The following is a 12,968-nucleotide window of genomic DNA, read 5'->3' as shown; positions in this document are numbered from 1 at the left end:
TTGTGGTATTGTTTTATGTTTTTGTTTAGTATTGAATTCTACTGGAAGTACGGTACTGTTCTCAGAAGCTATAGCGACCCATCCCTCATCCCAAGTTAGCCGTCGCCATACTCAGCAATGAAGTCTTCCATTCACGTAAAAATACGTTTTAGAAATATCGTGGAAAATTTCGCTTCGAGAAGTAACTTTTGAAAGTACAGCAGGACGCAACTGATGTCTAAAATCCTGAGAGACAGAGATGCGAAGCCACTCAGTTATGCTGCTAATAAACTTTATGGGTTGTTTAGTATGTAATGTAGACTTGTAGTAACATTCCGAGGAAAGATTTATATTATATGTAGACTAAGTATTTTTTTATGTTGAGAGGCATTTCTCATGACGATGGGAACATGGCCCCAATCCCGCAGGCATACCTCAGCAGCATATGGATGAGCAGAGCTACATGGGAGTCGCGCTGACCTCGCTGACGACCACCAGGTAGAGCAGCTTTTAATGGCACTCAGCTGATTCCAGGAGCACTTTGCCGGTGACACCCTTTGCTCCTGCCGCTGTGGGCACTCCACATAAGCGATGCCCTCCCGAAAGGAGGACATGCACTGAGGTGACAATGTCTCGGAATACCTCCTAAAATCATATCAGACATCCTTTTGCCTGGCGTTGTGCATCAGCTCGATATGGCATGGACTCAACAAGTCGTTGACAGTCCCCTGCAGAAATACTGAGTCATGCTGCCTCTACAGCCGTCCATAGTTGCGAAAGTGTTGCTGGAGCAGGATTTTTGTGTACGAACTGGCCTACCGATAATGTCCCATAAATGTTTGATGGGATTCATGTCGGCCAATCTGCATGGCCAAACCATTCGCTAGTTCTTCAGACCAATGGTGAACAATTATGGACCAGTGACATGGCTCGTTGTCATCCATAGAAATTCCAACGTTGTTTGGGAACATTAGGTCTGTCAATGGTAACAGATGATTTACAAGTACCCGAACATCCACAGGAGCCTGTCGATTCCATGTAAACACCATTAGGAGACGCCACCATCTCGCAAAGTGCCACGTTGACAACTTGGGTCCACAGTTTCATGGAGTCTGCGCCAGCCTCGAACCTTACCACCACCTCTTATCAGCTGAAATCGGGACTCATCTGACCAGGCCCCGATTTTCCAGCTGACTAGGGTCTCGATACAGTCACGAGCTCAGCACAGGTGCTACAGGCGACGTGGTGAAGTTAGCAAAGACACTCATGTCGGTCATTTGCTGCCATAACCCACCCATTAACACCTAATTTCACTCCATTGTCGTAACGGATATATTCGTCGTGCGTCCCACAATGATTTCTGCGATTATTTCACTCGGTGTTGCTTGTCAACACTGACATGTCTACGCTCGTACCACTGCTCTCGTTCGTTAAGTGGAGACCATCGGCCATTGCGTTGTGCGTAGTGAGAGATAATGCCTGAAATGAGGTGTTCTCAGCACACTCTAAATGCTGTGTATCTCGGAATATAAAATTTCCTAACGATTTCCGAAATTGAATGTCCTACGCTTCTATCTCCAACCTCCATTCTGCGTTCTGTTAGTTCCCGTCATGAGGCCATAAATACGTCGAAAACCTTTTCACATGAATCACCTAAGTGCAAACGACAGCTTCGCCAAATAACTGCCCTTTTATGTTTTGTGTACGCGTTACCACGGCTATCTGTATACGTGCATATCGCTATCAGATGACTTTTTTCGCCACAGTGTAGGACGCCATGCGCCAGGTGAGTGTCGATATACCCTTGTAACACCATAGCTTAGACACTACATACCTTTTGCTGATTCATTTTGCTTTCTGTTTTGTTCAACATTCCATCGTTGAGCTTCTGTAATTATTCTAGGATTAATTCGGTACTTATAAAAATGTATTTTTTTTCTTTGTAAAAACTTTGATGTCCTGGTAAAAACATATGCAATGTCTTGTCTTTATTAGTTAAACACTTTGCTTCACTTGGAGGGAAATAAAATTTATTATATATAACTGAAATTTTTTTCAAATAATTTTATGCTGAACTGTCAATATTTGCAAATGATATGTTTTGTTCAAAATGTCTTGTTGCTCTGTATTTGCTGATACTCACTTACGGTTATTAGTTCTTTATATGTATAAAAGGTGTTGTGGTTCCCCTCGGGAACGGAATGATGCAGCTCGCGCAAAATGTGGTTGGCATGAAGGAAGAGGTGGGAAAACGAGTTAGTCGGACACGAGCTACTGAACCGCCAACAGCTCATGTAACAACAGTGGATTGTGCTGGTGCCGAGAGAGGCTTTTTGTGCCGTTTTCCAATGTGCCAAAGCCTCGGATGGATTGATTAACAAACTAGCTCTGTTTTGGAAATGGTATCTATCATCGCCACCAAGAAATGACAGAGCTTTATCATTATCAACCGCTGATCCACCTGCCAGGACGTACTCGCCACCACAATGCGCAATCACTGCAACGGAAATAAGGATTTGTAGAAATGTAAAGTAATGGATCAGTTTATGCGGATGTTTCATTTCGTTAGTAAGATAAACCAAAAACTATACTTAGGAATCTTACCTTGAATTATCCCCAGTCACATAACCCCTTAGGATCCTTTCCATGCTAAATATGCTTACCGAGTGTCCATGTTGTGAAAATATTAAAGCCCAGTTGTTAACTAAATAATTCCACTTCAATATAGTAAGAAGAAAGTAATTAAATTCAGAGTTAATGTGGCAAAAGTGTATGAGATAGTAAATGTATAAATATTATCGGTATCAACTAATTTTTTGAAGGGCGACTTGTTTCCATTAGCCATCCCTGTTAGGATTTCTCCAATGTATTCTACCGATTGAGCAGAGTATATGGTCAAAAGGCAGGTATGGTGCTGTCCGCTCACAATTTGTTGGAATTATTGGCGAATTTATCTTCTAATATCTTTCTTTCACTGCTGTAATGAATGTCTAATTTTTTAGTGTGTGCACAAGAGCTACCATGTCCCATATTTCGGGCTGTCCTTTGCTGATGAAATAATATCGATAATTCTATGGATATCATCCTATCAGCAAAGGATGGCCAGAAAGATCGGACATGGTTGATCCTGTGTACACACTAAAACCTAGACATTCATAACAGTAGTGAAAGAAAGATACTAGAAGATAAATTCACCAATAATTCCGACAAAATGTGAGCGGACACCACCATACCTGCCTTTTGACCATATACTCTGCTCAATCGGTAGAATACATTGGAGAAATCGTAACAGGGATGGCTAATGGAAACAAGTCGTCCTTCAAAATATTAGTTGATACCGATCATATTTATACATGCGAAATCCCTTGATAACTGAACTTAGTGACCGCGCACATTAGCTACATTACACAATGAAATGAACAACTGGATTCCCAAGCAAATTTAAGAAATTAACCACCATAAGGAACCATAATTTTCAGGTGACTGTTGCTTGTTAAATAATTGCTTAAGTCGAGGAGGGTAAAACTCGTGTTAATGAACATCTTTTGTCGTGGAATATGGTTCGCTATTCTAATGGGCCAAGTGCTTTCATCACTCCTTTCCACCTCCTGCGATATGTGACCAGAATATCTGTCCTGTTTGAGAAATGTCTTTTTAAATCATCAGTGTAATTCATTCCCTGATCGGTCGTACTTAAGACGATTAGTCGAATTCCGTTATGTGTTTTACAATCGTTGGCTCCAATCTCATTGTATTCTCTTAACAATTACAGACGCAACCGCAGTCAGTAGAATTTATCAATAAAGGGACACTGTTTGCTTCTGATAAGAAGCACAATAACTCTACAAATTCCATCTAGTATTACGAATAGTTTACCCTGTATTTGGAGTAGTGCCGAAGTTTAGAATAAGGTTAAATCTAATTAAAAAGTAACGTGCATCTTTTACTGGGGTGTGTTGTTTGGGTGCTTTGACGTCAGAGACCTACGAGCTCCATTGTCTCGTTGTGGAGAAATTTTGTGATAATATATTGCCTTTGGCGTGATGCTAAAAATGTTACCCAACACAAATAACTTAGCTACTTCTTATGTTCCGACATCTGAGCACGATATTACTCAGTAAATCTCCGTCAAAAAACTATGAACATTTGCTAGTTGAACTCACATACATGTATGAAGTTTAATTTTCCTGTTGATATACTCATTTCTACTGGTAATGTGTTGAAAAGTGAACGCGCATCAATTCTGAACAAAAGACACAAGCATTTGTAATAGTTTCGTTAATACAAACCACTCTAATTGTTTCTATTACTAATCGTTTATTGGTCTTAATTGCGTTGTAACAAGAAGCAATGAAAATATTTACTAGTGTCCGATTATCATATGAACAATGGCAGACACAGGTCATACATGAATTACTGGAAAGGTTCTGTCCCGTAAATATACACGGAGAATAAAATCAAATTTCTTTGTGTGGTAGAGTAGCGGAAAGGTATTACAACTACAATCGAAACGTTGTGTATAGCTATTAATCACTCATGAATTTAAGATTTGCCTTTTGCAAGTGTCGACGATTCGACGATTAGTCCTTACAACCCGTTTTTCAGCCGAAAACTAGGTCCTGTGCATTTAAAAATTAAATACGATCATAAAATTCCTTTCTTATCAAAAATTGACGTGAGATATTTTATATATGGCATTGTGTACGGATTCCTAAATGATTTAACGATAACCTCATCAAACTTCTCTGGATCGTTGAGTCCTTTTACATATTCTTTGGCATGTTTCTCGGAAGTGAGGAAAAATCCACTACCGCTGCTGAAATAAACGCCGATGGCTAAGCAGTAGTCCATTTCCTTCTTCAGCTCCTCGAAGGTGTAAGCCTCTGCCTGCTGTTCCAGTCCCAGACGCCGCAGCAGGCCCACCAGCGTGCTGTGGTACTCGCGCAGCAGGTCCTCCATGTGATGCCGGTGGACGTCTTCGCTGGCGTTCCCGTACAGGAAGTACAGCAGGTCCGAGGCCGGGCTGGTTGCTGATACACCCTGCAAGGCCACCAAGGAGCCATTTATTAGAAAACTTTCTCGAGATTACGTCCGTTCTCACAGGTAGAAAGGGTATAACTTTTTTCAAATCTTATTATTGTCTTGGAACTGGGTTTCATCTTAGTCTTTGGTAAATAGTTAATGTCAAATGGTGAAAGCTGAGTGGAGATGAAGAGCTGTGAAAGATAACTGAACACTGCGGTTCTAATCTAGAGGTAATTACATTGAACTGGAGGTAATTACATTGAACTGTAAAATAAGGTTTTATCCAGGGATCTGCCCAGTCAGACAGTCAAACGTACCAATGGAGTGTGAAGTACCCACAGCCATTTCTCACTAAATCTCAAAACTATTTATCCAAGCACGGCGAAATTGACTTCATCTACGTCCCACTTCCTCTACTCACATCCTGGGTTCACCCTTGGGTGTAAATTAAATTTTCTGTTGGATTAGAAACATGTATCATGCCATTCCCATACAGTGAGCTTATCAACTTAATTAACTAGTTAGCGTTCAATCGCACCAGGAAATTAAAATAAATTATCCATACAGCAACTCAAAATGTTAGCTTCAGAGAAATAGAAGAAAAACTAACGCTGACTCTAGATGCTGTGCCTCTGTCACGATCCTAACTACACTACTGGCCATTAAAATTGCTATACAGAGAAGAAATGCAGATGATAAACGGGTATTCATTGGATAAATATATTATACTAGAACTTACATGTGATTACATTTTCACGCAATTTGGGTGCATGGATCCTGAGAAATCAGTACCCAGAACAATCACCTCTGGCCGTAATAACGGCCTTGATACGCCTGGGCATTGAGTCAAACAGAGCTTGGATGGCGTGTACAGGTACAGCTGCCCATGCAGCTTCAACACGATACCACAGTTCATCAAGACTAGTGACTGGCGTATTTCGACGAGACAGTTGCTCGGATACCATTGACCAGACGTTTTCAATTGGTGAGAGATCTGGGGAACGTGCTGGCCACGGCAGCAGTCGAACATTTTCTGTATCCAGAAAGGCCCACACAGGACCTGCAACACGCGGTCGTGCATTATCCTGCTGAAATGTAGGGTTTCGCAGGGATCGAATGACGGGTAGAGCCACGGTTCGTAACACATCTAAAATGTAACGTCTACTGTTCAAAGTGCCGTCAATGGGAACAACAGGTGACCGAGACGTGTAACCAATGGCACCCCATACCATCATGCCGGGTGATACGCCAGTATGGCGATTACGAATACACGGTTCCAATGTGCGTTCACCGCGATGTCGCCAAACACGGATGCGACCATCATGATGCTGTAAACAGAACCTGGATTCATACGACAAAATGACGTTTTGCCATTCGTGCACCAAGGTTCGTCGTTGAGTACACCATCGCAAGCGCTCCTGTCTGTTACGCAGCGTCAAGGGTAACCGCAGCCATGGTCTCCGAGCTGATAGTGCAGGCTGCTGCAAACGTCGTCGAACTGTTCGTGCAAATGATTGTTGTCTTGCAAACGTCCCCATCTGTTGACTCAGGGATCGAGACGTGGCTGCACGATCCGTTACAGTCATGCGGATAAGATGCCTGTCATCTCGACTGCTAGTGATACGAGGCCGTTGGGATCCAGCACGGCGTTCCGTATTACTCTCCTGAATCCACCGATTCCAGAGTGAAAGTCTGCAGCACAGTGCAACTCTGCTCGTATGTTAACACCCAAGACACGCAGGCAGAACATCATCAGATCCCAGACGAGTAGGATACAGAGTGCTGAGGCTCCGATAGTGAACAGGGCTTAGTACTCAAAGTCTCATAGCACGAGTTCTAATATTTTGACCCATGACATAGTTATTTCATGGCACGTTTGAATTCCTACCTCAGTCAGCAGCATGAGCCAGAGCAGGTCAGGTTCTCCAGTCGCACCAGAGGGAACACGTATCAGCGAGTTGACAGATGCAGCGCCACGCTGACGTTTTCTGTGACACTGCAGGAGATCTATGGGCAGTCTGAAGTACGAAACTGGAACGGCATCTTGGACTGGGAGCTTGCGCCAAGTCACAGTGCGCAGCAGCTGACAAGACTTGGCTTGGCGCCTCGGTTTCGGACTGCACACCGGCCAAGTTTGTATTGACATAGGCATGCCTGGCATATAGAGTTGTCAATGTGACGCAGACTGGTGTACTTGAGACGCCTGACTGGGATGGAGTGACCCACATCTTCTGGCAGTCAGTGCCAGGTCACCGTGGATGGTGGCAGACTCGCCTGCAGTGCATCACTGGGACCAGGCATTGGCACGACAACTGAGCGTCTTTGATGCCAGCTGCGTCTGCCCAGGAAGTGACTGTATCGGTTTGGTTACTTGTGGCAGGGTACGGTCGCCCACTAATGAGGTGCTGGAACTGAGTTGGAACCCGCCAGTGAAAGTGAATACATCCAGGAGGAAGCTCAACAGTGCTCCCTGGAGTCAAAGCAGACAGCGTCGAAGCAGAAAGTCAGGCCATCGACAGTGGGTTCGGCCTACGGTTAATACAGAGCATCTCCAGGCGGGGGCATCAAACGTCGTTTGTCTGCATATGTCCAGAGAACATGGCATCCTGGAGCCAGGAAGCGTTTGCAGGAGAAAGCTTTCCATAGTGACGATTTGCAGACTATGCGTAAGAGTGATTGTGCGATTTTGATGTGATGGCCTGTGGTAGCATGTTGTGTTGTCATGGCTTTCAGTTTATGAAACACGATGGGGCCACTATTGGACGCTTAATTTGAAACGCAGTACCTTGTTCTGCATTTTGGTGAAACACGGAGAGGTCGTGGGCAGCCTCAATATTGTAAAGTTGTAAATTACTTGAGGAGTAGTGACTCAAGCTCCCTTTCTATGTGTACCTATTACTGCTGTACGTTTAGTTACTGCCTCACTCTAGACCGTTTGTGTTCTCTGTGTTGTCTGTCTATGTTTGCTTAAGGTGTTAGTCACAGTGGTATTTCCTTGTGCTACCTTGTTGACTGGTGCCCGTTTTATTAAGCTAATCTCAGTAGTGCAAAGTATTTCAATTGTTCAATTGGATAATTATATTTCACGGTTGCATATTAATGCTGATATGTTAGGTTGGAAGTCATTTGGAAAACAGAATGCGAGTTATTGGTTTTTGTCTTATGTGTGTGCTGTGTTAATTATATGGTTCAGACTCTTAATAACAGCAAATTACAATTGTTAAGAGCCCATGCTTGGATAAACCCCAGCCAAATTTCAGTCCAACCGAAATCTGGGCCCACAGTTCCAAAAGAGATTACTGTACAGGGTCTAAAAACGTTCGTGAGTCCTTTCTCATGTTTCCCAAAAACGCTAGGAAATAAATTGCACTTAGAATATTGAGAATAATAGCGTGCAAGTAATCATCTTTCCGACCCGCACGACTGGAAAAGAAGCTAATAGCAGGGAGTTGCACATTGTAAGGTAATAATATCTGCAGATACTTTTGACATCACTACATACTTTTATTTTTGTTGTTGTTGTTGTGGTCTTCAGTCCTGAGACTGGTTTGATGCAGCTCTCCGTGCTACTCTATCCTGTGCAAACTTCTTCATCTCCCAGTACCTACTGCAACCTACATCCTTCTGAATCTGCTTAGTGTATTGATCTCTTGGTCTCCCTCTACGATTTTTACCCTCCACGCTGCTCCTCCAATACTAAATTGGTGATCCCTTGATGCCTTAGAACATGTCCTACCAACCGATCCCGTCTTCTGGTCAAGTTATGCCACAAAATATAAGAGGCAGCCAAATGAAAACGAGACAGGTGGAAAAACAGTAAGTAAACAGTTTATTATTTCAAAAGTAAACGCCACGCTGTAAGTGTAAATACATTTCTCTCATTGTGAGACAATAACATGAATGCGTTGATGAAGAAAATGTTTGTCGTTGCCGATGGAACCATGATCGTACCCAGGCGTGCAGCTATTCATTCAAAGCAAACCGACGACCATGAATGTCTGTGGAAGTGGCATGGAGAGAGAAATCAGGACTGTAGGACGGATGTGTTTGCTTACAGTGTTTCCATATAACTCGTTTTCATTCCACATCCCATTGCAGAACTGGAAGATAATATGAATATTACCGAACAAGTAAAGCTCAATCTCACCTGAAAATCAACTAGACGGACTTCTGATACTACTCCATTCGTGTATTTAAACATCATGTTGTTCTTCCAGCAGTCACCATGGGTCAATACCGGAAGCTTTGTTTGCCTCTTGATTTGCTCCATTCTTTCACATGATAAATCGAGGAAGCGGTCAGCAAAAGCCCTGTATTTTTCTGAATATTTCTCATAACCAGGACATTTGTCAAACTCATTAGCTAGTCCTATCAAAATCTTCTTGGCCACAGTTCCTACAAACTGTCGAGCGCTTTTGTCTGTGAATGTGTGGAAACTGAACGTGTCCTTGTAGTGGGGCTGTTTGCAGAGTACGTACGCTGAGGCGGCATGCAGCCGTGCATACGCCCGCAGTGCGACTTCACAGTGTTCGAGGTCCAATGGTTGGCCAGCCTGAGCCAGCCTGAATCCAGCTGCTGACAGGTCCTCCAGCACTAAGAAGGGCGAGGGCTGTCGGCCATATTGGTAGCACTTGGCCGCTATCGGCCGGAACTCCTCATTCTCCAGTGCTGCCAACTGCTCGTGGACTTGCGGCATCACACTGTGCAGCATCTCTCCCTCGATCTTGAACACATCACATTTTTCTATGAGATCCTTGACCAGTTCACCAGACTCAAGAACCGTTTTCACTATCATGGTTTTCTTCTCTGTCTGCTCACTGCCTTCATATCTCAGATTGGCAGTGAGTCTGAACATCAAGCTTCCAAAGCCAACTCCTTCAGGATTTGCGTACTGGACGTTGATGGAATCGACGGTAATTTTCTTTCGTTCTGCAGTCTTCAAAGTAGATTCTATGAAACCATGATTTATCCATGATGGCGGTGGAACTCGCGTATCAGTTGATAATTCCATGTTGTTGGCTTGTCTTGGAACTAAATCTGTGGACAGGATGAAACACAGCATCATTACGTGCATAGTCAATGATCTCTACACCCTATAAAATGTTCAAATGCCTCTAAGCACTACGGGACTTAACATCTGAGGTCATCAGTCCTCTAGACTTAGAACTACTTAAACCGAACTAACCTAAGGACATCACACACATCCATGCCCGAGGCAGGATTCGAACCTGACCTGCGACCGCAGCAACAGCGCGGTTCCGGACTGAAGCGACTAGAACCGTTCTGCCACAGCGGCCGGCTGTACGCCCTATAGATATGCATTACGTGAGCAAAGGGAGTGAGTCAAACCAACTACCTTTTGTAACCATCCATCTCTTTCTCTTTCGCTCTCACTCTCTTTCAGATACATATCCCCTCCCATCTCCCCCAACCCCCCCCCCCCCCTCTAATACACACGTACACACTCATACATCCACAGAAATCAACTCTTCGTCACACACATGATATCCCTTCTCGCTTGGTGCTATTAGGAAATTACATGCTTGCTTTATTCGTATCCCTGCTTTGAAGCTAGTGAAACGAACTACTGTCGGTACTGAATTGTTTTGATTCAGTATTGCATTGATTCAGTTGTGACGCTATGGCTGATGTCAGCGCATACAATTGCACTGGTGAGGAGTAATTGGTGGCATGGGTGTGTGAGTTTTCAAAATGGTTCAAATGGCTCTGAGCACTATGGGACTTAACTTCTAAGGTCATCAGTCCCCTAGAACCTAGAACTACTTAAACCTAACTAACTAACCTAAAGACATCACACACATCCATGCCCGAGGCAGGATTCGAACCTGCGACCGTAGCGGTCGCGCGGTTCCAGACTGTAGCGCCTTTAACCGCTTGGCCACCCCGGCCGGCTGTGTGAGTTTTAATTGGACACAAAGAATTATGGTGTACCGATCTAGAAAGTAATCTTGTGATGAAAAACGAAATCAGTATGACAAGTTACTTTAACAATATTTATCAGATGACTGAATAATCATCCATTAATGAACCGGAATGCTCAATTGATGAAATATCAGAATTTAATCCAAATTAAAGAATTACGTAAAATTTGGTGACAAAATAGCAGCTAAACTTCAAGTACTTCTGTGAAAAACGCAAGATGTTTGATAATGCAAGGATGTGGATCGACGTTTGTTTCTTATCTGACAACGCCATTAAGCAGCGATTTGCTTCCTGGTTGGTTGGTTGGTTGGTTTGAGGCAGGGGACCAAACATTGCCTGAAGCAATTTAGGGAAATCGCGGCAAACTTAAATCAGGATGACCGGATGTGGGTCTGAACCATCCTCCTCCCGAATGCGAGTGCCGAGTGCTAACCACTGCGCCACCTCACTCGGTGCTTCCTGCCGTGTTGGGACAGTTTCTAAATGCCATGGCTCACTTGTGACTGTTGTGCTTAAAAATTGTGCGACGTATGGCAGTTCACATAGAAGTTTTCTCGACTAAGGAAAATATTATATGAAAGAGTTGGAAAGGAGTCGGCCTCATGGTTTGATGTGGGGCTGGAAGTCATCACAATACCTGTTCGGACCATAGTTTGTCGAAAGGTGCGTGATTGGAAATTCTTATTTAGATACGTTGAGGACATGCTAAACAACTCAGCGGTTCGGCACACAGTTTTAATCTGCCAAGAAGTTTCATATTAGCGCACACTCCACTGCAGAGTGAAAATTTCATTCTGAGAACAACCCTATCACTGAACTGTTCACAGTAACACATTCTCTGTCCTACCTTCCTAATTATACAGATTCCTAGTCCCATTTCACCATTTTCTGCTGCTGTTGATATTACCCTGTACTCATCTGACCAAAATTCTTGTCTTCTTACCATTTCACTTCACTGACCCCTGCTGCATCTAGATTCAAACTTTGCATTTCCCTTTTCAGATTTTATAGCTTACTCCACGCTCTGACTCGTAGAACGTTATCATTTCCTCGGTTCTTCAATCTTTTTCTCATGGTCGCCTCCTCCTGGTACCACTCCGTGAGTAAAAAAAAATCCTACATAAATGGAAAATGATAAAAAACATCGAAGCACAGCGTGGTACAAAAAGTATGAATAACATGCCATAATCTCACAAGATGACGGTAATGAAGAAGGAAAAACGGCCAGCTGCGATTTGCAAACATCACCATTAGCTGTAGTCAAGCAATGACTTGCATTCGTAATATGGTCCAACAAGACTATGACAGTGTGTAGTTAAAAACTTCATCGTGAGTGAGGTAGGTTGTAAACCAGCCGAAAGAATTTAAGACCAAAAATCTTAAAAAACTTATACCTGAATCCAAGTAAACTCTGAACTTATAAAAAAACAAGAGAGGAAGTTGAAACTACAAAGGAGAGAAGTTGTGTTATACCGTTAACTGGCAACTTGCTATATATAAGAATCAAATCTTTCGTAACTCACAATAGTTCAAAGCAAAAATCTAGAACGTTTGCAGCTAGGTCCAAATAATTAAAAAATATGAAAATAACAAGGGAAAGATGTTGATTTTACAAGACATCGAAGCTACCTTATATATACACATCAAAAAAAGTTTTGCATCACCCCGGTTCCTGGAACTCCTGAAGATAGACGCTGACTGTGGATATTCTATTGCAGACACAGTCCCTTTGATTGTACAGAGATGTCACTAAACCCGGCCACAGACGTAAACAACCATGCTTGAGCAGCGCCTAATAGACGGATGGAGTCCAACAACCGATCATTTCCAGTCATTCCATCAGGAAGGAGGTACACGGCTCGTGCTGTCTGAAGTTCAACCATGCCTAGACGGTCAGTACCGCGGTTCGATCGCATGCCCACTGTTACTTTGCGCCAGGAAGGGCTCTCAAGGGAAGCGTCCAGGCATCTCCAAGTGAACCAAAGCGATGTTGTTCGAACATTGATGAGATACAGAGAGAC

The 12,968-nt window shown here is 43.3% G+C and overlaps 1 protein-coding gene across 1 annotated transcript in view; it reads right to left on the bottom strand.

The window, feature by feature from the left end:
- Positions 1-3,326: 3,326 nt before the first annotated feature.
- LOC126235254 (uncharacterized) overlaps positions 3,327-12,968 on the bottom strand; it is a 126,106-nt gene continuing 116,464 nt past the window's right edge. The window contains exons 4-5 of the mRNA XM_049943984.1: positions 9,152-10,041; positions 3,327-5,019 (exon numbers count right to left, since the gene is read on the bottom strand). Of these exons, the coding sequence (XP_049799941.1) occupies positions 4,624-5,019; positions 9,152-10,041 (1,286 nt within the window). The 3' untranslated portion in view covers positions 3,327-4,623. The remainder of the gene's footprint in view (positions 5,020-9,151; positions 10,042-12,968) is intronic.

Source organism: Schistocerca nitens, chromosome 2, assembly GCF_023898315.1.
Source record: "Schistocerca nitens isolate TAMUIC-IGC-003100 chromosome 2, iqSchNite1.1, whole genome shotgun sequence".
In the NCBI taxonomy this organism is placed as follows: Eukaryota; Metazoa; Arthropoda; class Insecta; order Orthoptera; family Acrididae; genus Schistocerca; species Schistocerca nitens.
The sequence above is the reverse complement of the archived record's forward strand: the minus strand, read 5'-3'. Positions and strand labels throughout refer to the sequence as shown.